Consider the following 25,608-nt stretch of genomic DNA (forward strand, 5'->3'; position numbering starts at 1 on the left):
GGAAAAGTCATCATGATAAGTGATCCCATATTGCTCGGTGCCATCCTTAACAAGAGGCAGTTTCCACATGTTCTCAAGATTCCAGTGATCCACTTCCTTCCGGCGTATTTTCATATTTTCATATTTCCACGTGAACAGTCTGAGCTTGGATTAGAATGCTTTTACTCAATGATGCAGATAGACTCTGCAAGGCATCATAATTCCTGAACATTCCAGCGTCGTCAATAACCGTACCGTCTTTCAATAGAAGTCGCTGTTATATGTTCTTTGTAGACGCCGTTGACTGATGGGTACACTTTCACCTTCAAGTCAACCCATTGCCAGCTAGGAAAGTCCGGTCGTCTCTGCGCCGGATTTTCTCAGCCCCAATTGAGCAGAAACCACGACATCCCCGGTTAACTTGTCTGTACTGTATGGAATCGGCTGACCGTATGACTCTGTAAAAGAATCTTGAAATAAGTTGAGAGTACCAAGGAACAAGTTCAGTCCACCACTTGGATTTGTTATTCTTCGTTCAGAGACGTCTCCTGTGAATGCGCACACACCTTTCACACCGATACTCACCGGGACGAGATGTAATATGCTAGAGTGAAATGGATCGGATAGTTCAGGGACGTCTCTACTGGCTCGCGGCATTTAATATCGGCCCAACGACCAGACAGAATATTGTCAAGGTACAGGGATTTCGTCTCGAGCAGAGGCTTTCTTCGGTGATTTTTCTAGAGGCAACCATTCTTGATACTGGACTTTTAAAAGGTGTCCATGAAATTCCAAGAGCGGAGGCGAGTGACTCGTAGCTAGCAAACTTCACTGGCTGTGGGCTGCATAGATCAACCAAGACTCTTGACTGGCTGTCCAATCACATGTCGCTTTACTAGGGACTTAATCCAAGTGTTGTTCCTCAACGGAGTATTGGTTATGCAGTCGCATCTTGTAGGCTTATCTCTTTTCTCATTCGGTAATCGCGAGCCATTGCCAGATTCATCACTATAGACAGCGTCCCTTGGCCAAAATAGCTAGTAAACTAATGCTTAGTTCTCATAGCCAAACCCCATTTCAGCATTGATGCAATTTGTTTAGCCACTTGTTCTTTGTCTAAGGTCCATCTTGTACATCGTTCTCTGTTTAAAACTACGATATGGTAATTGTTCTTTCGACGGCATGATGAACAAAAGTGATGAGCACCATGTTCAGCAAAGAGGCTAAATGAGATCGATGTGCTAACTAATTAATGGTGGCCTAGAGATTCGACATGAATGCTGGTCGGACGATGTTAAGGGTGCCCGTTCCAAATGTACAAAGAACCATAGATTTCATGATCAATACTTGAGGAAAATCAAACTAATTGTCACACTGAAAATCAACATGCAATATGAGTGATAGAGAACATCTTGTCACTACGCACTGTTGACTGAAGTCCTTTAAATAGCACCTTTCCATCGCCTCCAAATCCATCATCATCCACGATCTCAACCGCCTTCACAGCAACCTTGAAATACCATCCCAACATTTACCAACAAAACACTACCAACCTCACAAGGTAAGATCTTCCTCATCCTTCACCATGTGTCTCACTACTTTCTGGAAGCACGAATGTCACTTTTGCGGAGCCATCAAGGAGAACGCTTCTCTCAGAAACCCCGCAATCACCGATACTTGCTCAGGATGTGGCGAGCCAGTCGAGATCGAGCTGGAGTGGCGCCTCTGGATCTGCCCTCGTTGTGAGGAAGACAGAGCTACTGCCCAGCCCAAGTATCCCCCTAGAGGGCAACAGCAGGAGCGTGTCGCTGTGTATGTGTTCCAGGATGGGACTGAGCCCCAGAATCAGTATCGGCACCAGGATAGACCTCAGCGCCGGAATGAACCTCGTTTCCAGGATGCTGCGCAGTTCCCGGGTGCTCCACGAGACCAGGATGCTCCGCGGTTCCAAGACGCTCCGGCGTACGCGCCTTTTCAGAGCAATGCAGGCGGTCATCGCGCCGCTCAGCAGTTATCTCCTCAGCTTCCTGAGCAACGCCCCCAGAACTTCCAGACAGGTTATCCTCCCCGTGGCCAGAACGAACCCCGCCGCCAGGGTCGTCGTGAGAGCCATAGACATGACCATGACCATGACCATGGCCACCATCACCACCACCACTACTAGGTGGGGATGTCCTAGGTAGCTTGTCACTGAGTTTCCGTTCTTCGATGTTCACGAGGATCAGTGGGTACTTGATGAACTACCAGGGCCGTGATGAAATTCTGAAAGAGAAGAGAAAACCAAACTACAAAAAAATGAAAATTCGAGGTAAGCCTATAAAAAAAAGCGGAATCTGTGGGAGGAATAAGATATCATAGCGGATGAAATGCCCAGGAACGTTATTGGAATTCTTAAGGTATTTGGTGAGCATTAGACTAGATGGATGAGGCGGTAGATAGATTGCCAATGAGGATTTTCTTGGCAAGTTTTGTGCATAGAACGAATGCTTGCGTGATCATGAACATTGTGATTGAATAACCATTTTATATCGAGCATCTCAGAGGACGAGCAGAATTATCAGCCATAAGTTGCCCCTGTAAAATTCTGATTATTGATCGGTTTAGACAAAACAGTTGTGCCTCAACTAAAAGGTTCGCTGCTTTGGAATGTCGTTTGCTCAGACCCTTGTTATCCACCTGCATGCACGGCGAACTCAACCAACAGGATGACAAATCTTGACTGGGATTGTGATTTCTTGGTAAAAAAGCATGATTTTCTCCGGGCGGGGAAGTTGTCGATGTTGCGTGATTAAACAACTTCCATCAAGATGGCAGAACCAACTATCAACGTAGAGCCCGACCTCGTGCCGGATGAACAGGTACTTCTACCGATTTCCAAGGACAGGAACACTACTAACTGACCACGGATTTCAGTCCGAGGAAGAGCATGACTCTTCGATTGGATCGGTAAGTCATTTCTCGCGAACCTTTGTCGCTGCCGACCTAACCTGGTCGAAAAGAGCCTAGCATCCACGTCTGAGAGCTTGAGAAGCTCTATTCTAGACTATCGAAAGGAAAACGGCAGGACCTATCATCGGTATAAGGACGGAAGTCAGTCCCTTTTGTTTCTGTGTCGTTGCCGTTCGTTGACTCATACGCACAGAGTATAACCTTCCTAATGACGACGTCGAGAAAGAGAGACTTGGTAGGGCAAAGCCTCGAGAGGTCGCCTTCGCTGCTGACGCCTTCGACTAGACTTGCAGCATAACCTGTTTATTTTGATGCTCGACAACAAACTCGGTCTCGCACCTCCGAATAATCCTAATTCTAAGGCCAAACGTGTTCTTGATGTTGGCACCGGAACGGGAATATGGGCCATCGACTATGCTGACGAACACCCTGAAGCAAAAGTGATCGGCGTCGACCTCTCACCAATTCAGCCTGATTTGTATTCTCCACCATCAATGTTCCAGGGTCTTAGCTCATTATGATTAGTGTTCCTCCGAACGTGGAGTTCTTTATCGACGATATCGAAGAGCCGTGGAACTTCTCTGAGCCATTCGACTATGTTCACAGTCGAATGATGACGTTTAGCATCAAGAGTTGGCCGAACCTTGCGAGCAGCATTTATGAGTAAGGCCTATGACTACGTGGAGAACAGTGAGACTGATTACCTTTCCTTAGCAATCTTGTTCCGGGTGGTTATGTGGAGCTTCTCGAAATCGATCTCTTCGCCCACTCAGACGACAAGACCCTTACAGAAGATCATCATCTCTCCAAACTCATCCACCTTCTTGACGAAGCATCTACCAAGATTGGTCGCCCATTCCAGGATAATAAAAAGAATAAGGATATTCTGCGCGATGCAGGATTTGTGGATATTGTCGAGACTGTTTTTAAGTGGCCGACGAACCGCTGGCCTCTGGATAAAAGGTACAAGGAGATTGGGGAGTGGAATAATCTCAACATGGATAGTTTCAAGGGTCTTGAAGCATTGTCCATGGCAGCTTTGACAAGAGTTCTGGGGTGGACCCAGGAAGAGGTTACGGTCTTTTTGGCAAAGGTCAGAAGGGACCTGAATGACAGGACCATTCATGCTTATTGGCCGGTGTAAGTACATCACATCTTTCAGTGTCAACATACTAAAGTAGTCAGATACTCAACCTATGGCAGGAGACCTCTGGATTGAGCAGTGGGCCAAATGTTTAGGACTTTTTTTTTAAATTGGTATCCTGTACCATGGGAATTTATCAGTAATACGTGTGTATCAGACTAGGTTTCTTGCCCTAAAGAAGCATCCCAGTAATCATGAGAAGCACGGCGATTCCACCAACTGGTATACTCAAGCGTTGTGCATTGTCAGTCACAGGTGCTGCACCACCTGTAGATGACTCCTGAGCAGTACTTGAAGTCCTTGAAGCACTCTCGGCGTCCTTGGTGCCACTCGTAGTTTCTACATCTGATGTCGTAGAGGCAGGTGCCGATGTCGCTGAAGATCCGTGTGAAACGTTCGAAGTGTTTATGGCATCGCTCATGGTTGAAGACGCGGAAGAGGTACTGCTCGCGTCCAACTTCATACCGCAAACCTTCTCGGCGTCAAAGGTGAAGTCAAGGTTCCTAGCCTGGCATCCTGTATGTTGGCGCTCGACAGATTCTAGGCATAGTCTGTTAGAGAAAGGCAATTTTCAAACCATTCTTATACTAACCAGGCATCACATCTGGGTCGCATTTCTTGGCCATACAGCAGAAATACGCCTCGCGGTACTTCTTCTGGGTGCACATGCAGGCTGGATCATTGGTACATGAACCGCCAGGGAAGCTGGCATCGAAGCAGCCATTCTGAGGCATACGTCAGTCAGGGATTCATAAATGCGATGGGAGCTACTTGCATCGCATTCTGATTTGCGTAACTCGGCTCCTTGGTCGAACTGTGGCGATGCGACAGCAAGAGCTGAGCCAAAAAGGCTCAAGATCAAAAGTGCGGGCGCGCGGATCATCGTGCCAACCGGCTAAATAACGGTGAAAATATGGTCTATAGATCTTACCGTCTCTCGTGGGTTGATTGAGCCGCAGGGCAGGGGACGAGGACGAGGAGTTATTTTTCTGATGAGTGTTTTCATGTCGCAACGCGTTGCTGCGCCGTCGTGAGAAACACGATTCTTATGGCGCTTGGCTGGATTGGGCAGCTGACACCAGTGCTGGAATTGGAATAGTTGGGGCGAAGGCAACAGGTCAGACACAACATTATGAGCAAGACATGTTGAGGTCAATAAAAAGGTAAAGTAATCAGGAACTTGAAGCAGAATCAACTTGTCAACGGAAATTATTACCAAGCCACATCCACTCATATAGGACCAACTTCCAGTACCAATCAATTCGTCAACCAATTGATATGACTCCCTCCAGTAAAGAGAGCAAGAAGGCTTAGTGATCTTCCATGCCTCATCCAATACCTCCAAAACCTTTTCTGGCAAAGGAGCCTTCTCAACATTATCCAGACTACTCTCAAGCTGGCTGAGCGAGCTGATGCCAATAACCAACCCATCGTTTCCACCCATGACCTGGAGCTTGCTATGGTGAAGAAGCCATCTGAACGCAATCTCCAAGAGCGTCAACCCCAATTTGTCAGCGACAGGCTGAATCAACTTGAAGGCCGCAAAGTTCACATTCTTGAAATACCTATCGCGAGACATCACTCCAATGACCGGGTCCTGAGTCGAGTACCGACCGCCGTCAGCGAGGATTTCTTTGCTTTTGAAGCGACCTGAAAGTACACCACCAGTCAAAGGATTGTAGACGAGAATATCCATCCCAAACTTCCGATCGCATGGCACGAGTTCTTTTTGATGGCGCGGGTCAAGCAGTTATACATGGCTTGATAAACACTTGTTTTGACCCAACCCTTCTGAACTCCCGCTTGCAATGCCAGCAAGGCAGCTATCAAGGGTCTTATGGGTCTTATGGGTCCCCTAGCCGGCGAGCGGGGTCAATATGGCATCAGGGTCAACTGCATCTTGCCAGTTAAGTCATCTTCGACAATCTTAGCGATCCCGCTAATAACGGGCCAGGGGCAATCCAAACATCTCTCTTGACACGCTTGCAGGGGGAAAAGAGGGCTATCCTTGACTGGTATGAAAAGGGAGCCTCGCTACAACGGCTGGGCGTGCCGGAGGATTTGACACCTATGGTTTGCTATTTGTTGAGCGATGCAGCTGCGTTTACAACAGGTGCAGATATGCTTGTTACAGGTTCGTTCCATATCGTTTACTGGCTATGCGATTACTGACTCTATTGCAGGAGGGTTACGTGCAGGGTCAGCTCTGAAGTGAACAGTATCTAGACGCAAGAGCGAAAGTGCGGGGAGACTACGTTCTTACGGAGGATTTTTGGACACAAGTATCATTAGTAGAAGTACATTTCAAGACAATGTAACTACAGAAATATACACGCCTAAGAAATGTTAAGCATGTTTTAGTGTAGAGTTCTGATTTGCAATCACGCATGCGCAACTCAGACAGACGGCAGTGCGTCCTCCGACTCTTCGTTCTCATGAAAGTTGATGGGTCTTCTTAGCTGAGGTTAGTTGTAGTGTAAACTTGATTTCGAGATTCAACATGAAGATTCGTTCATGCAGCTTTGTTGACTACTGTTCTCAAAGAGTAACTTCGCTGGTCCGAAAACTAACGGGTGTTACGTTGTACAGGGTATGTCACCTGAAGCTTCAAGACACCTTCACATCAAGCCAGTGACAAGGATGTGTCAAGTAGCCTTCGGTAGAGGTTTTCCAAGAGAACTAAAAAAGACTGCCTAACAGAGCCTTTGAGATCCTTCAACATGGATAATCTCATGCTCTGAAACCAAATTCAATATGATCGTCCCTGAATCAAACCGCATTGAGCAAAAGTTTCGATAATTTATCTTATCGTGCCGATTTCCCGCCTTATCTAAACGCTTGGTGGGGCTCTGTTTTGATCTTCGTACACTAGACCGCTTTTGACGACCCATTCGAGCGACATCGTCACTCCTCTAAGCCACGTTCGAGTAGAAATGCTAAAAGCAGAAATTGATTCGAACTACAACTGCCGATCTCGCACTGCCTGGGAGGCCGCAAGAGTAAGCCTTAACGTTGTTGTCTTGTTACAATTTGAGATCTCATCAAAGACGTCTTTTTTCGCGTTGAGATTGGAGAGCTTGCTGATCCTATCACGAGCCAGGACATGGTTGAAGCTAAGCTTGAGAAGGATATTGAAGAGTCCAGATGAATCTCTTGGCAGAGCGTTGAACAGTGTGGATGCAAACTACTCCTATTGTCCGACAGGGTACAGCCACAAACGTAAGCCAGCCGGCCGCTCTCACTCAAACCAGCAAATCACAACAGCCCTGTTTGTCCCCAAGCTCCCAAACCCCTTGCGAGCTATGAGAGGCTGACACGCTGATCCCTGCATAGACGGACAAGCCCACGGAGCACCCCGTTGTTCAACGATACAGAAAAGGTGCCAATGTCGGCAGATCGGTCGTAACAATCGCTGTTTTGGTGGGAGAGCTATGCTGTAGGGCTGACGCTGATCCATAGCTGGCTGTGCTGATACTGCGCTTAGATTAGTATCTGAGGGTTTCATTGCAGGGGTTTTAGCTTGGGGATGACGACGTTGGGATTTGTATATATTGAGCTTGTGTCGCCGGTAGCGAAACTTCATTATCTCATCTTCACAACAGACAAGCGACTACACCTCAGCATCTATTTGTTTCTTTTTTCTTTCTTTCTACTTTATAGAACACCCTACGATGGGTCTCTTTAGAAGCGGCGACGACGACAAGTCGAACGTTACCTGCCCTACGCATTCTTTCGCCCAAGGTACTACCAGTCCCGTCGACGCGTTGACCTCTAGCTAATGTCTGACAGATGCCGAGAAGAGTATCACCGGTAGCTTGACCTTTTACCAGCTGAGCATGATCATCGGTGGATCTTTTGCTGCTTTCGCTCTGATTGTCATGTTCTTCATCAACATGATGCACGCGACACATCTCTCGAACCCCTCAGAACAAGTCAAGTACGCACAGCAAACTCTCCAATCCCGGTTCATGTGCTAACATCCTTAGAATCATGCGAATCGGTACACTGATTTCTGCGTTCTCCATCATCTCGTTCCTATGCATTTGCTTTCCCGATGCAGCAGTCTACATCGAGCCTTGGCTTCACGTCTATGAAGGTTTCGCGCTCGGATCTTTCTTCCTTCTTCTCTGCGACTATGTATCACCGAACCGCGACCAACAAGATGTGTTTTTCGCTACAAAGAAGAAGAATGGTATCAAGTGGTTCAAGGTATGCTTGTATCTTATCACCAAATGGAAATCTTACTGACAGCATTTTAGACACGTTGGATCATGATCTTTCAGATGCCCGTCGTCGCAATCGGTGTCTCACTCGCTACCGATATTACCCAAGCCGCCGGTATCTTCTGCCAAGAAAGCAACAACCGACACTTTGCCAACATCTACCTCCGAATCATCATGTCGATTTCTCTCGTCGTTTCAGTCCTCTCGATCCTACAGATGTACATGCTTCTCAAGAAGGACCTCGCCCATCATAACCCGATGTTGAAGCTCACTGCTTTCAAGATCGTAGTCGGGTTGACTTTCATCCAGGGTGTAAGCTCTATTCCTTCTCACCTCTTCAGCATGATACTGACCGTTTAGATCATATTCACAGTTCTCAACGACCAAAACGTTCTCAAGACCAGCGACACGCTCACCTACGCTGATGTTCACGTCGGTATTCCCAACCTCGTCATCTGCATTGAAATGGCTCCCCTGTCGCTGTTCTTCATGTTCGCCTACCCATGGAGCGTTTACAAGTCCGGCCATGGCCGTGGAAGCTTCTCCAAGTTGGAGCAGGGCAACATTCCTGAGGGGTCATACCAGGGCGGTCCCCTCGGTATTCATGCTTGGCTGGCCATGTTGAACCCCTCGGACTCCTTCAAGGCGATCCTGTTCATCTTCAAGAAGGACAACCGGAATGGTTCTACGACCGAAGTCAACATGACGGGGTATCAGTCCAACGACCCTTTGGTGTCGCGTCCCTATAACCCTCAGCCATACTCTACCACGAACTAAGGTCCAGAGAGTGAGGCGGTTTTGGATGTCTGTTATGATGATGGACACGACAATGAGTAGGATGGGATAGATATGTGGATAGATAGCTGGCAGCGGGTTAAATGATTTCTTTCAGGAAACCTTTTCCTATGTTATTATATACCTTGGCTCAATAATTACGATTTATTAGTGTTTGGCTCATGTTTGGAGACTCAAGTAGTGTACAGGCTTCAAGCCTAGGGCGGGAAAAAAAGGGATGCAATAGTTTTAGATGTTCAAACCTCTCCACTTTGCGCCATCATGAAAATAATGCCAACCATGATCTGTCGACTTGACATCAAGGTCATTGCGCTTTCCTATTGGCGTAGTGTATGACGCCCTTATATTGTGCCTGTGATGAAATGGCGCTATGCTTTTGTCGCTTGATATGTGGCTACGGCATTGCCTCTCTCTTGACAAGGGCTGACAGCCACACGAAAAGCAACAAGAAAAGAAACCAAACACTTGGTCTTCTGATGGGAAGCTACCCCTCGTTCCTCTGTCTCCAACTGGTCTACTCATTTTCTTCTCTGGGTGAACTCTGGTCTGCACAACTCTGCAGCGACAAGGCAGTCTGCCCTTGGCCGACAAATCTTCTAGGCCTCATGAAGCCCACTCAGCTTCTCATGGCTCTTGCTACCATTGCCTATGCGGCCCCCACCGTAGAGCAGACAATGGCCCCCACTCTCGCTGAACTCGACACGCATTCCCAACCGCATATCAAGCGCTGCGGCAAGAAGGGCCCACCGCCGTACTATGGAGAACACCCATATCCCAACCAAACTTATAACCAGCTCACCGACGGGACGCCCTGCCGCAATGTCACCCTGATCTACGCGAGAGGAATGGGGGGAAAGGGAAACGTAGGAGAAGTAAATGGTGTCGGTCCTATCATATTCAATAGACTTGCCACGATTATTGGCGGCCCAGAGAACTTGGCCATTGCAGGTGTGAAGTACAAGGCGAATATGAAGACCGTTATTCAGAAAGGCCCTAGAGAGGGCGGTCGGGCCATGACTGAGCTTATCAATCGGGTACGCCAAGATGGGAGGAGGCAATATTGACGAGGATAATACTGACACCACGCTTGCAGGCCGCAACCCAATGTCCCGGTACCAAGATTGTTCTCGTCGGTCACAGCGTCGGCGGTGCGTTGGTGCATCAAAGTGCTGAGAACATAACTACTGAGGTGACGGCGCGCATCGCCGCTGGTTAGTTCCTATCCCCTCAACAGACAACTTGCCACTAACTCCAGCTCTGCGTAGCTGTTACCTTGGGATATAAGAAGAGAGATCGGATTGGGAAAATACCCAAGTCGCGTATTCTCGTTGTCTGCAGAAAAGGCGATTCTTTCTGTAGTAAGACGGTCCCGTGGGAGCCCTTTGTCTACGGGTGTCCGATTTGGTTCTACAAGATAGTGAAAACCCACCAGAATTACGAAAAGAATGCCAATGCTACGGCCGATTGGATTGCCGGTCGGCTGAATGGTAACGTATCTAGATAGAAAAACTTTCGATCCCAGAGTTAGAACAGATGGACGTCTAGTATATCGGGTTTCTATAGAGAACTGCCTTTAGCTCTACCTGGACTTGGAAAGTTAATATCATATAGAAGGCAAATGTTGGTTAATCTGGTCTATTTGGTTAAATGATCGTTAGGATACGATGTGGAGTTGATCAATGATCTCGGCGGTGCTACCGCTGCGGGAAAAGATTGCTCTTAACGCGTTGGAATATTAGCCATCAAGATCTCACTTCGAGATACAGCTCTGAGATCAGCTTCTAATCGAGAGATAAGATTTCGACATTTTATCCAATCAGAAGGCGCCTTCATGGCTCAGTGGTAGAGCGTGTCACTAGTAATGACAAGGTCCACGGTTCGATCCCGTGTGAAGGCACACGAGTTGATCTCGTTCAGCTCATTCTTTTATTGTTCCTTTTTGAGGTTTGCGTTTATCGATCAGTCTTTTGTTGGCGGAGATCTTGTCAATCAAAGGCCATTGAGCGCCGTTGACGTATTGGTGCTATGAACATAAAGGCTTGAGATATCCCTTCCACCCCTATACGCGAGCCAGAAGCGAGTACCACCGGATACCCATATAGCCATCATGAAGATTACTATTCCCATCTCCAGTCCACTTTGCCCACTTTGTTTCCCCTGAGTCCTGGTCGAATAGACACCATCTTCCCCTCCTGGCTTCGCAGGTGACTTGTTTCGCTCCCAACCCATGGACCAACCAGTCTCCTGGTGTACGGACAGACGATGTTTCATATGATCTACCAGCCACAAAGCCATACAGGTAAACACGTTTCAATCTTGAAAGTTTCTCCTTATCGATAATTATGTCCCCGATGGCATCCACCAATGCCTTGTTGGCAGCACCAGTCTTTCCAGTGGAGAGGAACTCGTCCTCAGAGAACCCTTCATTGTCCTCAATCCCTGCCGCAGGTCGATGTTCGATCACGAGAGTCTCCAAAGTACGACTAGACGCCAAGGTGAGCCTTTTCCATGCCTCGAGGGTGTCCCGCTCTGCGGTCGTCGACCACGCATTATGTTGGTTGAAGTAATCACCACGGCCATAACAAGGTGAACATAAGTACAAGTGTTTAAGGTTTGGAAAATGAACTCGGCCATCGGATAAGAAATGCCCAAGTGGTCTCGGGATGACTCCCCTGGATTGATGTTCCCGCTGGCTATGGTTTTCAGTATCTTGTTCAGTGATTGCGATTGTATTGGGCAGCGGCTGATCCAGCATCCCAAGCTCCAAGTGATCGAGCGAATCTTGAGATTGGAGAACGTAAGTTGCAACAGATCGAGGGATGTAAGCGAAGAGTTTTGCAAAGCGCAATTTCGCCAATCGCTGCTCTCGTGTCCCCTCAAGTTCTCTGTGGTCGAAAGTTCCATAGGCGCCGTGAAGCTCCAAATATTGGAGGTTCTTGAAATAGGGTAATAGCTTCCAAACAGAGACTGGCTCTGCCACTGAACCTTCATCGGGCTTCCACTCTGGCTCAATTACGGTACACAGACTCTTCACTCTGCCAGCAACTTCCCTTAGGTGTCCTTCATCGTGAGCGTGGAGCGTCAGCAGCATGGTGAAGAGACTCTTAGCTCTTTCGCTGATATCGCTTTGCCATCCATCCCTTTCCGAATCATGGTAAAACCGATTGGGAGATTTATATGGCAGTGGCTCATTGAGCTCTGCGCTCGACTCGTGATATCCCTTCTCATGAAGCTCAATGTCCGTCCATAGGCACTCTCCGGCGATTGATGCCAAGCGCTTGCAGGTGTAACTAAGACGGCATAATTCTTGAGGGGAACTGTCGCGGATGATCTGGAGAAGGATCTCGCAGGGTAAAGAGCTGAGTGAGGCCATTGCGAAAAGTAACCAAGTCTTTTACAGGTGTAAGAACGTTTCTGGAGTGTTTGGACATACGTCAATTGCTTATATCGCTTACGGTCTCACCTCCCGTGATCCGTCGGAGAGCGCGCATGCTGCCATATTGGTCAATTCAATGTAAGACAGCATCCTTGGCTTCAGAAATCGACCTATCAGGTCATTCAATAAGTCTGACGCTGCCCAGTACTCTGGATTAGATGCATGAATGAGTTTATGCTCATTATCTGTCATAGAGACTGTGCTAGGGAGAAGCTTCATCACTCATGACGGGTTGGTCTCTAGCATACTTTCATCCATTCTTGATGACCGTAGGAAAATCTGCGACTGAAACTGAATGAGACAACTCAAGGATGGCGAAATACACACTAGATTTCCCGAATCGCCTGGACGGAGTGATATAGTCATGCGAATTAATATGAATCTTGGAGTGGTTCTGTCGTAGCACTATGCACTTGCGCAGAACCCCAACACTTGCAAGTAGCTCAGCCGCTCACCTCAGCGAAACACGACTATTACTGGCTAAAAAACAATCTAATTGGATAGGCTGTAGGAATGAGATAAGCAGATGAGAAACCGGATGACCGCCGATGCGATTTGCGCTGCGTAAACGGATCGGATCCCTGCCCGTAACACGTCGGACCGCCTCCACCGAGTCAGCCCGCCCCGCGCCGGGCTCACTCGCCGACATTTCTATCAAGAAACTTATAACAAAAGGAGCAGAATCGCTTCAACCTGCCGACATACCATACTAGCTCAAGCTTACCATTTCCACCCAACAGCATTATCTCCACATTCGTAGAGCACAATGTCTGCTCAACAGCACTCAGCCTTTGGCGCAGCGGAATACATCCCGCCCGACCCCATCTTTGAAGTGACCAAGCGTTTTAACGCTGACCAAAATCCTCAGAAGGTGAACCTTGGACAAGGGACATATCGTGATGAGAATGCTAAGCCCTGGGTTCTTCCATCGGTGAGGGAGGCTGAGAAGCTGATTGGTAATGCTGGTCATGAGTATTTGCCTATTGAAGGGTTGCAGAGCTTCCGAGATGAGGCGGCCAAGTTGTTGTTCCATGACACGTCTGCCCTAAAAGAGAACAGAGTGAGTTGAATTTTGCTTTACAATGGACCTAGAAGCTAATGCATCCCAGATTGCCAGTTGTCAATCCATTTCCGGAACTGGATCTCTCCTCCTAGCCGGTCTTGTTCTTCGCAAGGCCAACTCAGGCATTGAGAACATCATCATCACAGATCCAACCTGGTCAAACCACGATCTCCTGTTCAAAGAGATCGGGTTCAGCGTAGTAAAAGCACCCTACTACAAAGATCGAAGCTTTGACTTTGAAGGTTATATCAGCGCTCTGAAGAATGCCGATAAGCGTTCTGCTGTTGTTCTCCATGCATGCGCTCATAACCCAACTGGCTGCGATCCAACCCGCGATCAATGGAAAGAAATCGCAGCTGTGATCAAGGAAAACGGAATCTTTCCAATTATAGATTCAGCATATCTTGGATTCAACTCTGGTAATTACGATGAAGATGCATGGACGATCAAGTACATCATCGAAGATCTCGGTCTTGAAGCCGCGATATGCATGTCTTTCGCTAAGAACATGGGTCTCTACGGAGAAAGAGTTGGACTTACAGCAATTGTGACAAAGTCCGAAGGCGCTAAGCGGACGGTGTTTTCGCTGCTTCAGAATGCTCAGCGACAGACTGTTTCGAATCCTCCGGTCTACGGAGCTAGAATCGCAGCTACTGTTCTTGGAAACTCTGAGCTTTTGAAACAGTGGCACCAGGACCTTGTTACCATGTCCTCAAGAATCAGATCTATGAGGAAGAAGTTGTATGACGAGCTTGTGCGGCTAGGGACCCCAGGAGACTGGTCGCATATCGTTAACCAGACTGGCATGTTCGGGTACACTGGCATCAGCAAACCTCAGATTGAACGTTTGGAAGGTAAGCAATGTTTAAATCTCATTAGATATGTACTGACGGGCTTTTAGAGGAATATCACATCTACATGGCGAATACGTCAAGGATAAGTCTTGCAGGACTGAATGATCACAACGTTGAGTATGTGGCAAAATCACTAGATGAGGTAGTTCGAAATGTGCAGTGAAGAAAGAGGATACCACGACTCGGATAATAGATATCATTCGGATGGAAACTACTACATACTTATAGAGTCCTTGTGATATCCTGCTCATACCTACTGGCAGCGGGCACAGCCTTGCCTTACACTGCACATAACACGGCTGCGGCGATGTCAAGAGTACTTACTATGACACGAAAATATTTGCCTTCCGCTGTGCCGGTTCCAACTCGATCAGCTTGGACGCAGGGTTCTTGGTCGGTGCTCCCGGTCCGTTGTCGACGATCAACGAGCAGACAACATATTTGGGGACTCCACATCGGACCTCCCACGCATCCCCTCAGATACTTCGAAAACATGCAGATCTCACAAGAGTTCAGGATAGCAACACGATCCCTGAACTCAACGCACGTTCCAAGGTCACTGGCGTAGAACAAGATCCGTCCGTAACCGCTCCCCACCAACCCCAATGTCTCCTTCACCAAACAAACACTCGTATCCAATTCCATTCCACGCCGGTCAGACCTCCGATATAAACTAGAATATGCGAAACGGCTTCTAGCGTAACACAAAGCCGAGACCCAAGCTCCCAACCCCTGTCCTTCGCCAGGACAAGCCGATGCATGGCGTATCACCCCTCGCTACCGCATGTGGACTAACTTCTCCAGATGTGATAAGATCCCAAGACCAACGGTGCCATTCCCGTAGCTAGCATATCTCTTGTGATACGTGAGCAAAGTGGGGTTAGCCAAAACCATCGGGAAACTCTCCCGCTTTCAAGTCTAGACCTCCAACGCACGTCGCTAAAGATAATGGAATAAAGAAGACACCGATAAGATGTCCATGTGACGAATTACCCCGCTTCCCCGCGGTGTTGATTTAAAGGGAGAGAGTATCGGTTGGGGTGCCGATAGGGTGTGGCCAAAAGGTTGCTAGAGCCGCGCGAGATGGGGGGGTCGCAAGTCAAATAGATGATAAGGTTATGATGCTTCACTTCAAAAAAGCACAGCTCATCACTGCCGCAGACCTTTTTTCTTCCCTTCACATCAACGCATCAGCACAGTAAGAATTGTGAAGAGACTTTCAGTGCCTGACATGACAATACTCTCAACTACTACTCGCTCACGCGCCGCTCAAGGCCTCACCTTCACACTCCGCCCTACCTCTCGAGTGCGGCGCGATAGCCTCATCGCGCTCGTTCGCTACTCCTCCACCAACGCCGCCGCCGCGCTTGAGGCGACTCGCACAAACACACCCGTCGCCAAAGGCGCAGAATCACCACTTTCAGAACTTCCTCCCTTGGTTCTCTACCGCTCTCTCCTGATCAATTCCATATCGTCAAGACCATGGCTCCTCATTCCCTCGCTGCATCTCCTTCAGAAGCTCTCCAACCCTGCAAACCCATATATCTTCAATGTTGATCGCAACCCGCTGCTGCGAGGCTTGCTGAAGCATACGTTCTACAAGCAGTTTTGCGCTGGTGAGACGGGCGCTGAGACGCAGAGTACTATGAAGTCATTGCAGGATATGGGATTCAAGGGAACGATTCTCACATTTGCGAAGGAGACTGTCTTTGATGCCAAGACTGGTAAAGATCAGGGCTTTGGTATCGAAGCCTCGAGCTCGACTGAGTGTCAGTGGTGCGATAACATTGAGGCTTGGAGGGAGGGAACTGTCAAAACTGTCGATCTGCTCCGCGAGGGTGATCAATTGGCCGTCAAGTGAGTCCAGATATCTCCATTATTCACCGCGTCGCATACTAACAGATCATCAGAATGACAGGCGCTGGACCTGGAGTCTGCGACGCTTTCGCCAACGGCACCGAACTCCCCAAGCAATTCGTCGACGCTTGCAACGAGATCGCTCAAAAGTGCAAAGACCGCGGCGCTTACATCCTCATCGACGCTGAATCGCAGCACTACCAATGGGGCATTTTCCGACTCGGCATGGAACTCCAGCAAAAGTTCAACACCGACGGCAAGGTCGTTCTCTACAATTCCTACCAAGCTTATCTTAAGAGCACCCATGACACTCTGGCTAAGCACCTCCAAGCCGCCCTGGACAAGGGCTTCACACTCGGCATCAAGGTCGTTCGCGGCGCATACATGGCCTCTGATCCCCGCTCTCTAATCCACGACACAAAGCAAGACACGGACGACTCGTACAACCAAATCGCCCAGGGCGTTCTGCGTCAAGAATTCCGCTCCTTCGGCACAACCAAGCCCTTCCCCTCCGCACAGCTCCTCCTGGCAAGCCACAACAAGGAGTCGCTGGTCAAGGCTCAGGAAACGCACCAGCAGCGCACAAAGGCGGGTCTTCCGACTGTGCCGGTCAAGTTCGCGCAGTTGCATGGCATGTCGGACGAGGTTAGCTTCGGGCTGCTCAAGCTAAAGGATGATGCGGGGGTGGCTCCCGAGGTTTATAAGTGCACTACGTGGGGTACACTCCCAGAGTGCATGGCTTATCTGACGAGGAGGGCTATTGAGAATAGGGATGCTGCTGCGAGGACGCTGGATGAGTATTCGGCGTTGAAGAGTGAGCTTTGGAGACGGTTGGCTTTCTGGCGATAGGCGAAAAGTGTTTGTAATCACCAAGGTTTATCAGTTAAGAATGGAATTAATTCTAGAATTTGATCTGTGCCATTGTGTTGTTCAGTGTCCATGTTTACTTCCAAGGCATTCACCGCTCTGATAGCGCTAGAATGTCTGTCTGTCTTAGCTGGGAGATAACATGGCTGTCAGTGCAGTGCATCTCACACGCCTCTTCTTATCCGTGCAGATCTCTCTCCTGCCAATGACACGTATTCGATCCTTGCAAATGCTGTCGGCACTCACAAAGTGGGGTATCTCATCCAGAAACTCAATTCCTCCATCATCACAAAGTGTCACGAGCTCTGAAACGTGTTCCATCGCACATCAAGTGGCGCCGGTGAGGATCCCGTAGCCCTGCCCTGTAACCCACTGTAACTGCGGAGCTTAACTCTACCCCACGGTTCAGACTTCAGCAATCATTTCATCGGCAGCCCTCCCGTCGATACTACCCCTCATCAAAACAAAGAGATAACATTCCTGCATCTGCACGACTTGCCAACATCTTTCCAGTCGTGGTTTGGTCTATTTCTTCGTGTGAAGTCACAAGATCGGCTACTCACATGGCTTAGGTGTATGCACTTCTTAGGTACTTTGTTAATGCTTTGTTTTCGTTTGGCGAATAAGACATTATTTTCTGCGGTTACATCTGGATTAAATCGCATCCCCCGTCACGAAAGTTATCGCAAGCATGGCTGGTCTGAGCAATGCCACACTCACCATTTTGGGAACAGGTTAGGCGAACGCCCAATGAGTTTGCAGTACTGTGACTAACGACTGTAGGAAACATCACAAAGCCCATTGTGAAGAATCTGCTTCCTGCTATCAAGGCCGGCAAGACAGATCTGCCTTTCACAAAGATCATCGCTTGCGTGCGATCAGAAGGTTCAGAGTCCAAGCTTAATGACCAGTTCTCCGAGTACAGCAGCATTTTGACTGTATCTCGTGGCGACAATGTCAAAGCTGTTCAGAACGGCGACGTAATCGTCTTGGGCGTTGATCCAGCTGATATTGCTGATGTTCTCATCCAAGACGGTATTCGCGATGCGTTATCAGGCAAACTTCTTATCAGTGTAGCCGCTGGCTGGACAAAGGAGAAACTCGAATCTACACTCTATGGCAGCGATACAACCAAAGAGAATGCCTCCGGCAGGGCCTGGGTAATTCGAACTCTGCCCAATATCGCATGCATGGTCTCAGAGGGTCTTATCGCCATTGAGAAATCACCTACCGAGCCTCAAGTCCCAGCAGAGCTTATGGATCTCACCAAGAACCTCTTCAACACCATCGGCAGAACTACCGAAGTCGCTCCACGCCTTATGAACGCCACTACCGCCGTTGGAGGCTCTACCCCAGCAATGTGGGCTATCATCTGCGACGCCTTCATCGACGCGTCTGTGGCCGTTGGTGTACCCAGGGCTACTGCACAGACTATGATCTACCAGTCCATGAGGGGCTCAGCTGCAATGCTTCAGAGTGGACTGCAGCCGGGTGATTTGAGAGATCAGGGGACTTCGCCTGAGGGCTGCACCATCGGAGGAATCATGGTTCTAGAAGAAGCGGGAGTCAGGGGCCATCTTGGACGTGCACTACGGGAAGCGGTTACTCTGGCAAGGCTGATGGAGACTACGACTCATGTCAATGATACACGCCCGACTTCATAGGTTTAGCTAGGAACTGTGGATGATAAAAAGTATTGTGTACCAAGTACCGGACGCCTCCTCCCTAGACTGTCTACAAAATGCAAATTATCTCCGATCTACTATACTAGTCTTCCCGTTCTGTGTTCATTCCTGTACCTGCTTTTCATTCTACACGCCGTGCCCATAGCCTTCTAGAAGCCTTCCCTATAACAGCTTATGAAACCTTGACCTTGCCTCCATGTTCGCCACACACCCTACTCCAAAAGCCGGGATGATTCTCAGAGACCGCAGTATTGTGGCTGAGAACAGGTCCCTTCGGATCTGTGCCGAACGCTCGACCCACGGTATTCCCCGCGGTCGGGCATACAAGTCCAGCCCAAGCAGGTGAACTGGGGTAGCGAAGAATTGTGAAAAGATTGGCACTGTTAACTGCGATATGATCGCCTTGAAGTGCGGGCTTGGTGATAAGCTGTCTGGGATGAGAGATGATAGCCAAGGTGCCATTGTAAAAGATCCAAAGATCGTGATGGCATCTCTCATGAGAAATGTAGCTGTAGCGGCTCGGGGAATGCCAGGCTTGACAACAGGTGCGACCTTATCAGTCGGCGCTGTTGAAGCACTGAACATCTGAGCAAAGCGCACATCTTTTAGCACGCCAAGAGGAACATTTACTATCATCGTATTGACAAAAGTAATCGTCCCAACAGCCGCTCTGTGAAATTCATGAGCCAGCGTATCCGATGCATTTGATACAGCATACGTCGCTCCGTAGAGAGTCCAGACGTAGCCAAACGCACGGCTAAAGATGAAGCGGCCTGGATGTTTGATAGCGTTCAAGCTATGAACTTTCATGCCTTGTACGAGAGGTCTGTTGAAAGAGACCTTCTCTACCATAGATCTGATGCTTGTTAGTTGAGTTTTGTGATGAGAGGCTATGAGACATACTGGTCAATCACCGTGATTACCGGTGTTATTAGAGTTGCAGAGATAGCTGCAGCTGCTATGTCCCCAACGATGGGCCTCCATAGATGGCTGCGACTGAATGTTGTTTCAGCGACATCTTGATGTTTTTCCATGAGTTATGGTATTTCGTTTGAATGGATAATAAATGGTTTGTAGGCAGTGTTCGACTAGATGAGGCTCTCAAAGCGTTGGTGTCGTGGTGTTTGATAAGATACAACACCTTGCAAAAATGATAGCGGTTCCAGAAGAACAACTACCAAGCCAACAAATGCCGGGAGCTGTCCCTCAAGCCCAACCATCCTTCCAATCAGTACGAGACAGCTACACCAACACCATCGCACGGCCAAACCGACACCACGGGATCCTCAACCGACCCTTCACTAACTCACCAAACCCCACCACCAAAACGCCCCCCATCGGTGTCCCTCCCGTGCAGCGCCCTCAGCGTCTTGTGACACTGGTCGGCCCCCCGCCCGGTGGCTTAATCTGGCGTTTTAGCGCTGTGAGGGGTAACTGAATCAACCCCTCTACTCCACTAAAAAAGTTTCGGTTGCAGCGCCGGGATAAGGTTGTGATGTCAACATAAAAACGAGCGCATCTGTTTACGTTTTTTTTTCTCTATTCACTATATCAGAATTGCAGCTTTACAGTACGAGATTACATTTCCTCATACTTCAAGATGGCTTCTTCAGTTCGTGCTTTGCAAACGTCAAAGGGTCGTTTGACTCCTCTCTGTCGCGTTCGCGCTTCTACACCTGCGCTTTCACTGCAGAAGCGAGGCAATGCTACGATTGTGCCTTTCAGACTCCCCGCCGCTCGTAATGAGCCCAACGTGAGTGACCTCCTCTTGAAAACGATTTGAATTTGGATACTGACTGTTTAGCCCACATACACAAAGAACTCACCTGAGCGCGCAAAGGTAGAAGCAGCCCTCAAGAAACTCCGCTCTCAACTCCCCCTAAAGAGCGAAATCATCTTCAACGGCGTATCCCAAAAGATCCACGCCAACGAAGACCAAGTCCTCCCCGCAGAACACGCCACAACATTCACAAACTACCCCCTCGCTTCAAAAGAGCAAGTCAGCGCTGCTATCGAGTCTGCCCTCAAGGCGAAGAAGGACTGGCAAAACACACCGTTTGTCGACCGTGCTGCTATTTTCCAGCGGGCTGCGGAACTTGCTACTACAAAGTATCGATATGAGCTTATTGCTTCGACGATGTTGGGGCAGGGAAAGAATGTCTGGCAGGGTGAGATTGATGCTGCGGCTGAGTTGGCGGATTTCTTCCGTCTGGCTGGCCATTATGCTGCGGAGATTATGAGCAAGCAGCCTGAGCGTGGAACGGATGGTATTTGGACGCGCATCGACTACCGTCCTCTCGAGGGATTCATCTACGCTGTTTCGCCATTCAACTTCTCCGCCATCGGTGGAAATTTGATCGCTCCCGCTATTCTCGGTAACGTTGTCCTCTGGAAGCCCTCGCAGTACAACATTCACCCCAGCACCATCATCTACAAGATCCTCCAGGAGGCCGGTCTTCCTAAGGATGTTATCCAATTCGTCCCTGGTGACGCTGCCGAGATCACCGAGACTGTCCTTGCGCATCGCGAATTCGCTGGTCTCAACTTTGTCGGTTCTTCAGAGGTTTTCCGCTCGATCTATGGAAAGATTGGTCAGGGTATTGCTGAGAAGCGTTACCGCGATTTCCCTCGTGTTGTTGGCGAGACCTCTGGAAAGAACTTCCATCTTGTGCATCCCTCTGCCGACATCAACAACGTTGTCAACCACACTATCCGAGGTGCCTTTGAGTATCAAGGCCAGAAGTGCTCTGCTACGTCTCGCGCCTACATCCCCGAGTCAAAGGCGAAGGAGTTCTTCTCTCTCATGCAGCAGAAGATGAAGGACATTACTCAAGGTAGCCCCGATAAGGATTTCGAGGCTTTCATGGGTCCTGTGATTCACGGCCGATCTTTTGAGAAGATCAAGAAGATCATTGACGAGAGCAACAAGGATCCCCAGGTCAAGCTGATTGCTGGTGGAAAGTACGATGGTTCCGTTGGATACTTCGTCAAGCCTACTGTTTACCAGGTTGACTCGCCTGATCACCGACTCTTCAACGAGGAGATCTTCGGTCCTGTTCTTGCTGTCTACGTCTACAAGGACTCTGACTTTACTCCTATGCTCAAGAACATTGATGAGAACGGCGGTGGTCTTGCCTTGACTGGTGCTGTCTTTGCTCAAGACCGTGCTGCTCTACGTGAAGCTGAGGATGCTCTCCGTTACTCTGCCGGTAACTTCTACCTCAGTAAGTCCTCCATTCCCTATATTTGTGTCGCTCGCAATACTAATATGTTACAGACTGCAAGACAACTGCTGCTCTCATTGGGCCAACAGTCCTTCGGTGGTGCTCGAAGCTCTGGTACTAACGACCGAGCTGGTAGCCCTGACATGCTTCGACGATTTGTGTCTCCTCGCCTTGTCAAGGAGGAGTTCTTTGAGCTGGAGGAGTTTTTATATCCTTCAAACACCCAATAGAGTTAGCATAGCCTATCTAGATTTGTACCAAAAGCTAAGAACTGCAATTAATGGACTTCTAATGAACAATTCCTTTGGCCTCTATGATCGTGACTCGAGACTTGACTGGACCTTGCATTGTTGATGCATTTGACTTAAGATGTATATATATTCTGGTCCTGTCATTCCAATCCCGAGGCTGATGTATCTCATCTGTGTGACTATCTTATACGCAGACTTGCATCCGCGCAAGACTCACGATATTCGCCTCAAGTATATACCAACCTACTTTTACACATTTAACTCATATCTCTTCAACGAGAGCGATTCCTCAAGACTCACGAGTACTCGTTCATATAGATTCAGAATTATTGACTTTATGTCGTGAAGCTGGTCACGCATTTGACCCCCTTGATGCCGCTCATGATGTCCTGCCAATGGCCATATCAACAACATACATATGTCAGGAACCGCAGACAGACTAGCAACTAAGCTTTGACAAGCCACAACAACCTCCATCGGAAGATATTCCTTCATCTAATTGGTCCCTCGTTACATGCCCTCCTGGTTTCAGACTACAGAAGGACCTGGGGGCCTTGATTGGCACATGCATCGCGCTATTCAGCTCTGGGTTTCTTTAACGGCTTGACAGGTACAAGGGCTGTCAGTATGGCATATTCGTGCCTGAGATATGTTCTAGAAGCTTGCTACGATGTTCCTTCAAGTCTTCTGGAAGGCTTCTTCACAAAAAATTGGTGTCGGGTTTGGAAGCCGAGGGTTGAGAGCAGTTCGTGGTAGTGAAACAAAACCGTGAAGGATATTCTCACTATTACTGACTGTATTTCTTCCCTTCTGTGGTTCTTCTTGACTTTTCATCTCACTTCACTATCAATCTATGGAAAATTGAGGTGAGTGTTGGAGTCAGCGTCTACCATGTAGAACCATCCATGCCGCCTATCCTAGCTTCACCCCAGGAACAGTCACGCATGCACGCATGCCGGTAAACGGCTTGCAACAGACCCCCGCGATAAAACACTCCGATAACGGCTGCAATCAACTCCCGAATCTTCCATATCAGCTGGTCCCAGATAATGCACGTCGTCACAAGACCCCAGAACGCAAAAACCGTATCAAAGATCGTCGGGTTGCAATTGCGGCTACGCTAACCTTCCAGCCAGACTCCACTTCAGCACGGATGGGGAGACGATAGCGCTAAAATAGCGTCCAGTTTTCCCAACGCCAATCATTCTGGTATCAGCATCGGGAGGTCTCCCGGTGTCGCATTCGTAGCGTCACCAGCCTATTTTTGCATTTCTGGCCATTGTTGATACTTCGGGTGGTGGAAAGGCGTTAAGCGTAGGCGCATCACGAGACGGTAGTGGCCGGATATCGAACGACGATGGGACTGGAGGCTCGTGATGGGGGAATACTTATAGAATGACGCCTCAATTGCTTCAGTCTTATCAGAAATAGCTTCAATTCACCCACCTCAAGTGTGCAACCATGAGCGTCTCCAAATCTGAACCGATCCTTATTGTTGGAGGCGGTGCTTTCGGTCTCTCAACAGTCGTGCACCTTCTCAGAGCTGGCTACAAGGACATTACCGTTCTCGACAAAGATGAAGAGATTCCCTCTCGATGGTCTGCTGCGAATGACCTTAACAAGATTGTGCGCGCAGAATACGAAGACCCTCTATACCAAGACCTCACAGTGGTAAGTCCCCCAAATACCCCAACTTCAAAATTTACTGGGCCAGCATTGACCAATTGACCAATCAGAAAGCCATTGACGCCTGGCAGACTCCCCTGTTCGCTCCCCATTTCCACCAAGTAGGCTTTCTGCACTGTGTTTCCGGCAAAGCACCCAAAGAAGCGCTCGACACGCTCAATCGATTCCGCGCTGCTGCTGAGCGAGATCCTCGCATGCGATCTCATCTTTCGCCACTTGATAGCCAGAAGGATATTGCAGATGCTGTTTGGCAGTACAAGGATAGCGCGTTTCCTGGGTGGAGTGGGTACTTTAATAGGTTTGATGGGTACGCGCACTCAGGAAACGCGTTGAAGTCCATTTTTCTGGCGACGCGGGCTCAAGGTGTGAAGTACATCCTTGGTACTGCAGGTTCTGTATCTGAGATCGTCTACGAGAAGACTTCGTCTGGTCGTAAAGCAAAGGGCGTTAAAACCACGGGCGGCTTATTTTACCCTTCTAATCTGGTCATCGTCTCCGTCGGCGCAGCCGGTGCTAAGCTCATACCAGAGATTGGCAAACAGCTCGTCGCAAAGTCGTGGTCCGTCGCTCATCTTCATCTGACCGATGATGAAACATCTGCTCTTCGCGGTATTCCAGTGACATACGCGCGTGATCTTGGTTTCTTCTTCGAGCCCGATCCCAAGACGAATCTTCTCAAGCTATGTCCCATGGGCGGTGGCTTCATCAACACTGATCCCAAGACAGGAATATCTCATGCACCTACAGACTTGAAGCAAAGTGCTTTCGTACCCGAGGGCGACGAGAAGCAACTTCGTGAGCTTGTTCGCCAAACGCTTCCTCAGTTCACTGAAAGGCCGTTCGTGAAGAAGACACTTTGTTGGTTCGCTGATACAGCCGACTCGGACTTTATCATCGACTATGTACCCAACACATCTTCGTCGGTACTATTCTTGTCTGGAGACAGTGGACACGGGTTCAAGTTCTTTCCTATCTTTGGCGGATTTGTGAAGGATCTGTTGCAGTCGGAGAAGGGGGAGCAACCTGAGGCGAGATGGAGGTGGAAGAACCCCAAGACAGATCAAGGGGAGGGCGATTGGGGAGGTGCTGTGAGCTGGAGACTTGGTAACTCGACAGAACTTGTGGATATACAGCCTGTTGGCCAGACTAAGCTTTAATGCCCCGGCAATCCACACTTTCTGGGTGTCTTTATTTTCTCCCTAACACCAATTAGATATAACTGCGGTACATTATGTTGGACCCTTGGATAATAATACACAGTCATCATTTGAACCTTTTCTGATATCTGCTTTTCCATCTGTTTGAGATTTTATTTGGTCGGCTGGCACCAATTAACGAAAAGCTTTTGGAGTGTGAGGACGTCTCCCCCATTCACATTGCATTTCTGCAGATGCTAGAACTTGGAGATATATTACGTTTCATACTCTAACTTCTTAAAATGAACATCAAACAGTACAGCCTGGTAACATGTCCATATTTGTGCATTGATGCATTGCTGGCACTCGACTCCAGGGTAAGTAGATCAGCCTAGTCTCCTCCCGGCGTCGGAAAACCGAATGTCGCCCCTGCCCGAGGAACAATAACGAAAAGCTCAA

General features: G+C 48.7%; 12 protein-coding genes and 1 non-coding gene across 15 annotated transcripts; 10 read left to right on the top strand and 3 right to left on the bottom strand.

Moving 5' to 3' along the window:
* Positions 1-1,564: 1,564 nt before the first annotated feature.
* FVEG_10733 (hypothetical protein) lies at positions 1,565-2,143 on the top strand (the record flags this gene model as incomplete). The annotated part of the gene is made up of 1 exon (XM_018899899.1): positions 1,565-2,143. The coding sequence occupies one exon, from the start codon at positions 1,565-1,567 to the stop codon at positions 2,141-2,143; it is 579 nt and encodes a 192-aa protein (XP_018758063.1).
* A 608-nt stretch (positions 2,144-2,751) lies between these two features.
* Positions 2,752-4,380, top strand: FVEG_10732 (hypothetical protein). 3 transcript variants are annotated; one of them, XM_018899896.1, is made up of 8 exons: positions 2,752-2,837; positions 2,893-2,925; positions 2,979-3,069; positions 3,122-3,163; positions 3,214-3,406; positions 3,454-3,591; positions 3,643-4,068; positions 4,114-4,380. In XM_018899896.1, the coding sequence occupies exons 1-8, from the start codon at positions 2,787-2,789 to the stop codon at positions 4,145-4,147; spliced, it is 1,008 nt and encodes a 335-aa protein (XP_018758060.1). In that variant the 5' UTR covers positions 2,752-2,786; the 3' UTR covers positions 4,148-4,380. The 3 variants fall into 3 exon arrangements, with proteins under 3 accessions (XP_018758060.1, XP_018758061.1, XP_018758062.1); XM_018899897.1 differs by having other exon boundaries at positions 4,132-4,357; XM_018899898.1 differs by having other exon boundaries at positions 3,643-4,380.
* Positions 4,245-5,768, bottom strand: FVEG_16875 (hypothetical protein; the record flags this gene model as incomplete). Its single annotated transcript, XM_018906112.1, has 3 exons — positions 4,245-4,612; positions 4,665-4,797; positions 5,004-5,768. 3 exons carry the CDS (start codon positions 5,766-5,768, stop codon positions 4,245-4,247), a joined length of 1,266 nt encoding a protein of 421 aa, XP_018758059.1.
* Positions 5,769-7,743: 1,975 nt separating this feature from the next.
* FVEG_10729 (hypothetical protein) lies at positions 7,744-9,072 on the top strand (the record flags this gene model as incomplete). The annotated part of the gene is made up of 5 exons (XM_018899895.1): positions 7,744-7,813; positions 7,862-8,009; positions 8,059-8,281; positions 8,332-8,607; positions 8,656-9,072. The coding sequence occupies 5 exons, from the start codon at positions 7,744-7,746 to the stop codon at positions 9,070-9,072; spliced, it is 1,134 nt and encodes a 377-aa protein (XP_018758058.1).
* Positions 9,073-9,695: 623 nt separating this feature from the next.
* Positions 9,696-10,594, top strand: FVEG_10728 (hypothetical protein; the record flags this gene model as incomplete). Its single annotated transcript, XM_018899894.1, has 3 exons — positions 9,696-10,124; positions 10,184-10,301; positions 10,356-10,594. The coding sequence occupies 3 exons, from the start codon at positions 9,696-9,698 to the stop codon at positions 10,592-10,594; spliced, it is 786 nt and encodes a 261-aa protein (XP_018758057.1).
* A 321-nt stretch (positions 10,595-10,915) lies between these two features.
* Positions 10,916-10,987, top strand: FVEG_16874. The gene has a single exon. It is a non-coding gene; the product is annotated as a tRNA-Thr (tRNA).
* A 162-nt stretch (positions 10,988-11,149) lies between these two features.
* On the bottom strand, positions 11,150-12,463 carry FVEG_10727 (hypothetical protein; the record flags this gene model as incomplete). The annotated part of the gene is made up of 1 exon (XM_018899893.1): positions 11,150-12,463. The coding sequence occupies one exon, from the start codon at positions 12,461-12,463 to the stop codon at positions 11,150-11,152; it is 1,314 nt and encodes a 437-aa protein (XP_018758056.1).
* Positions 12,464-13,292: 829 nt separating this feature from the next.
* On the top strand, positions 13,293-14,606 carry FVEG_10726 (hypothetical protein; the record flags this gene model as incomplete). The annotated part of the gene is made up of 3 exons (XM_018899892.1): positions 13,293-13,586; positions 13,636-14,443; positions 14,491-14,606. 3 exons carry the CDS (start codon positions 13,293-13,295, stop codon positions 14,604-14,606), a joined length of 1,218 nt encoding a protein of 405 aa, XP_018758055.1.
* Positions 14,607-15,674: 1,068 nt separating this feature from the next.
* Positions 15,675-17,149, top strand: FVEG_10725 (hypothetical protein; the record flags this gene model as incomplete). The annotated part of the gene is made up of 2 exons (XM_018899891.1): positions 15,675-16,300; positions 16,354-17,149. The coding sequence occupies 2 exons, from the start codon at positions 15,675-15,677 to the stop codon at positions 17,147-17,149; spliced, it is 1,422 nt and encodes a 473-aa protein (XP_018758054.1).
* Positions 17,150-17,569: 420 nt separating this feature from the next.
* Positions 17,570-18,924, top strand: FVEG_10724 (pyrroline-5-carboxylate reductase). The gene is made up of 2 exons (XM_018899890.1): positions 17,570-17,901; positions 17,951-18,924. Exons 1-2 carry the CDS (start codon positions 17,859-17,861, stop codon positions 18,829-18,831), a joined length of 924 nt encoding a protein of 307 aa, XP_018758053.1. The 5' UTR covers positions 17,570-17,858; the 3' UTR covers positions 18,832-18,924.
* A 90-nt stretch (positions 18,925-19,014) lies between these two features.
* Positions 19,015-19,886, bottom strand: FVEG_16873 (hypothetical protein; the record flags this gene model as incomplete). The annotated part of the gene is made up of 2 exons (XM_018906111.1): positions 19,015-19,708; positions 19,756-19,886. 2 exons carry the CDS (start codon positions 19,884-19,886, stop codon positions 19,015-19,017), a joined length of 825 nt encoding a protein of 274 aa, XP_018758052.1.
* Positions 19,887-20,409: 523 nt separating this feature from the next.
* FVEG_10723 (1-pyrroline-5-carboxylate dehydrogenase) lies at positions 20,410-22,457 on the top strand. The gene is made up of 3 exons (XM_018899889.1): positions 20,410-20,605; positions 20,657-22,076; positions 22,130-22,457. Exons 1-3 carry the CDS (start codon positions 20,453-20,455, stop codon positions 22,195-22,197), a joined length of 1,641 nt encoding a protein of 546 aa, XP_018758051.1. The 5' UTR covers positions 20,410-20,452; the 3' UTR covers positions 22,198-22,457.
* A 1,300-nt stretch (positions 22,458-23,757) lies between these two features.
* On the top strand, positions 23,758-25,294 carry FVEG_10722 (hypothetical protein). Its single transcript, XM_018899888.1, has 2 exons — positions 23,758-23,998; positions 24,064-25,294. Exons 1-2 carry the CDS (start codon positions 23,789-23,791, stop codon positions 25,168-25,170), a joined length of 1,317 nt encoding a protein of 438 aa, XP_018758050.1. The 5' UTR covers positions 23,758-23,788; the 3' UTR covers positions 25,171-25,294.
* Positions 25,295-25,608: the final 314 nt, after the last annotated feature.

The sequence above is a fragment of the Fusarium verticillioides genome, chromosome 11 (assembly GCF_000149555.1).
Source record: "Fusarium verticillioides 7600 chromosome 11, whole genome shotgun sequence".
Lineage (NCBI taxonomy): Eukaryota > Fungi > Ascomycota > Sordariomycetes > Hypocreales > Nectriaceae > Fusarium > Fusarium verticillioides.

Excerpts from the sequence above, each read along its gene's own strand:
- FVEG_10724 (XM_018899890.1), top strand. The coding sequence starts at position 17,859 with ATGGCTGGTCTGAGCAATGCCACACTCACCATTTTGGGAACAG. Across the intron at positions 17,902-17,950 it reads ACTCACCATTTTGGGAACAG|GAAACATCACAAAGCCCATT; the intron begins GTTAGGCGAACG and ends TAACGACTGTAG.
- FVEG_10723 (XM_018899889.1), top strand. The coding sequence starts at position 20,453 with ATGGCTTCTTCAGTTCGTGCTTTGCAAACGTCAAAGGGTCGTTTGACT. Across the intron at positions 20,606-20,656 it reads CCGCTCGTAATGAGCCCAAC|CCCACATACACAAAGAACTC; the intron begins GTGAGTGACCTC and ends CTGACTGTTTAG. Across the intron at positions 22,077-22,129 it reads TGCCGGTAACTTCTACCTCA|ACTGCAAGACAACTGCTGCT; the intron begins GTAAGTCCTCCA and ends AATATGTTACAG.
- FVEG_10732 (XM_018899896.1), top strand. The coding sequence starts at position 2,787 with ATGGCAGAACCAACTATCAACGTAGAGCCCGACCTCGTGCCGGATGAA. Across the intron at positions 3,592-3,642 it reads CTTGCGAGCAGCATTTATGA|CAATCTTGTTCCGGGTGGTT; the intron begins GTAAGGCCTATG and ends ACCTTTCCTTAG. Across the intron at positions 4,069-4,113 it reads ATTCATGCTTATTGGCCGGT|ATACTCAACCTATGGCAGGA; the intron begins GTAAGTACATCA and ends TAAAGTAGTCAG.
- FVEG_10722 (XM_018899888.1), top strand. The coding sequence starts at position 23,789 with ATGAGCGTCTCCAAATCTGAACCGATCCTTATTGTTGGAGGCGGTGCT. Across the intron at positions 23,999-24,063 it reads TATACCAAGACCTCACAGTG|AAAGCCATTGACGCCTGGCA; the intron begins GTAAGTCCCCCA and ends TTGACCAATCAG.